The 2,350-nt window shown below is 56.9% G+C and overlaps 1 protein-coding gene across 1 annotated transcript in view; it reads left to right on the top strand.

Annotated features, from left to right (window-relative positions):
- The first annotated feature begins 706 nt into the window (after positions 1–706).
- Positions 707–2,350, top strand: part of EVI5L (ecotropic viral integration site 5 like) — a 9,241-nt gene continuing 7,597 nt past the window's right edge. Inside the window, exons 1-3 of the mRNA XM_026049113.1 lie at positions 707–900; positions 1,885–2,074; positions 2,159–2,350. The exon at positions 2,159–2,350 is cut by the window's right edge and continues 13 nt beyond it. Coding sequence (XP_025904898.1) covers positions 752–900; positions 1,885–2,074; positions 2,159–2,350 — 531 coding nt within the window. The 5' untranslated portion in view covers positions 707–751. The remainder of the gene's footprint in view (positions 901–1,884; positions 2,075–2,158) is intronic.

Raw genomic sequence — 2,350 nt, 5'->3', positions numbered from 1 at the left:
TTTGGGAAAAACCAAATCCTTCCCGGCCGTTTCGCGGAGCATCCGCCCRGAGCCGGAGCAACCTCCGTGATCTCCTTCCCTTTTCTTCCTCTTCGTGCGTCGGTGGGTTAGGCCCGGAATTCCCTTTTATTTATTTTCCAAATAAATACATTTCCAAATTTATTTCATTTTTTTTCCAMATTTTTCCATTTTTTTCCCAAATTTCCCTGCATCCTGCTTGGAAAAGCCCGGGTTTTCCAAGCTGGATGGGCAGGATCCGTGTCTGTTCAGTCCGGATCACCCCTCGCTCCACATTGAGGCTGCCAGGATGCATCTGGATCCCTCTATAACACCAGGATACCCCCAAAATCCCTATTCCGGGCGCTTTTTGCTGCRCTCTGGCTTCTTTTCCCATTGGAGCAGATCGGGATTTGCTTTTCCTAACGCTGCCAGTTCAAAATCCGTCAGGAATATGGAACTTTTCCAGCATCCCCAATGCCCAAATCCACTTGGAATTCCGCCTTCCCTGGCGGCCTCTGGCACTCCCAGGAATTTTACCCTGGAAAGGAGAGGAGGGGATCATCCCAAATCCTGCTGCATCCTCGGGATTCACTTCTGAGAACCGCTGTGGCTGTTCCGTTTTTCCTCAAAAAAAACCACTTTTCCTCAAAAAAAACCCATTTTTCCTCCAAATCCCGCATGCCGAGCGTCATTCCGTTGCCAGGTGAAGGCGGCATCCCGACGTTCCGGCGGCTCCGGACGTTTCCCGGCCATGGCGAGCCCGGCCGCCAGCCCGGATTCCTCGTCGCACGAGGCCCTTTCCTCCGTGAACTCGGTTCCCGCCTGCTCGCCCGCTTCYGACTCGGAAAACCTCAGCCCGGATGAGCTGGAGCTGCTGGCCAAGCTGGAGGAGCAGAACAGGCAAGTGCCCATTCCCGTTTTCCCRGCCGAAATTCCCCATTCCGGAGACCCCAGAGAGCTTCGGGCCCACGTGCCGGATATTTCCTGGCTGGGTTTTCCTCTGCATCCCATTGGGTTTGCCTCTGGAGACCTTGGGAACCTCCGGAGAGCGTTGGGATGGGCTGCGGATGTTTCCCGGCCCTTTGGCTTTTTATCCCGCTGCGTTTTCCGGGCTGAAATGCCCTGCTCCAGAAACCTCGGGAATCTCCAGAGAGTTCGGAAATCTCCGGAGACCTCGGGAATCTCCAGAGAATTTCAGGCTAACGTGTGGATATTTGCCGGCTTTTTATCCCATTGTATTTTGGGGCTAAAATCCCCTGATCCAGAAACCTCGGGAATCTCCAGAGAGCTTGGAAATCTCTGGAGATCTCGGGAATCTCTGGAGACCTTGGGAATCTCTGGAGACTTCGGGTATCTCCGGAGACCTCAGGAATCTCCAGAGACCTTGGGAATCTCCAGGGACCTTGGGAATCTCCAGGGACCTCGGGAACCTCTGGAGACCTCGGGAATCTGGAGATCTCAGGAATCTCCAGGGAGCTTGGGAATCTCTGGAGACCTTGGGAATCTCTGGAGACCTCGGGAATCTCTAGAGACCTTGGGAGTCTCCAGGGAGCTCAGGAATCTCTGGAGACCTTGGGAATCTCCGGAGACCTTGGGAATCTCCGGAGACCTTGGGAGTCTCCAGAGAGCTCAAGAATCTCCAGAGATCTTGGGAATCTCTGGAGACCTCGGGAATCTCCAGGGAGCTCGGGAATCTCCAGAGACCTCAGGAATCTCCAGAGACCTTGGAAAATCTCTGGAATTCTTGGAGCCAGTCAGAGGGCCAAAACTTGGGGCCCATTTCCCGGCTCTTCCCCCATCTCCTGCGTTTCCCGTGCCCGCATTATCCGCGTCCCGGGCGCCGGGACTCCGGTGACTTCTCCCGCTCTCCGGCTCCTCCCTCAGGCTCTTGGAAGCCGACTCCAAATCCATGCGCTCCATGAACGGCTCGCGGCGCAACAGCGGCTCCTCGCTGGTCTCCAGCTCCTCGGCCTCCTCCAACCTCAGCCACCTCGAGGAGGACACCTGGATCCTGTGGGGCCGCATCGTCAACGAGTGGGACGAGTGGCGGAAAAAGAAGGAGAAGCTGCTCAAGGTACCGCACCCGCGCGCGCTTCCCACCCCCAGCAACCCGTTCCCGGCGTTGCGGAGCGGGAATTCCGCATGGCGCTTCCCGCAGGAGCTCATCCGCAAGGGCATCCCGCACCATTTCCGCGCCATCGTCTGGCAGCTGCTGTGCAGCGCCACGGACATGCCCGTCAAGAACCAGTACTCGGAGCTGCTCAAGATGTCCTCGCCCTGCGAGAAGCTCATCCGGCGGGATATCGCCCGCACCTATCCCGAGCACGAGTTCTTCAAGGGCCAGGACAGC

Source organism: Nothoprocta perdicaria, unplaced genomic scaffold (assembly GCF_003342845.1).
Source record: "Nothoprocta perdicaria isolate Ctin4 unplaced genomic scaffold, notPer1 scaffold_591, whole genome shotgun sequence".
In the NCBI taxonomy this organism is placed as follows: domain Eukaryota; kingdom Metazoa; phylum Chordata; class Aves; order Tinamiformes; family Tinamidae; genus Nothoprocta; species Nothoprocta perdicaria.
Note: the sequence above shows the minus strand (reverse complement) of the source record. Positions and strands in the feature narration are given on the sequence as shown.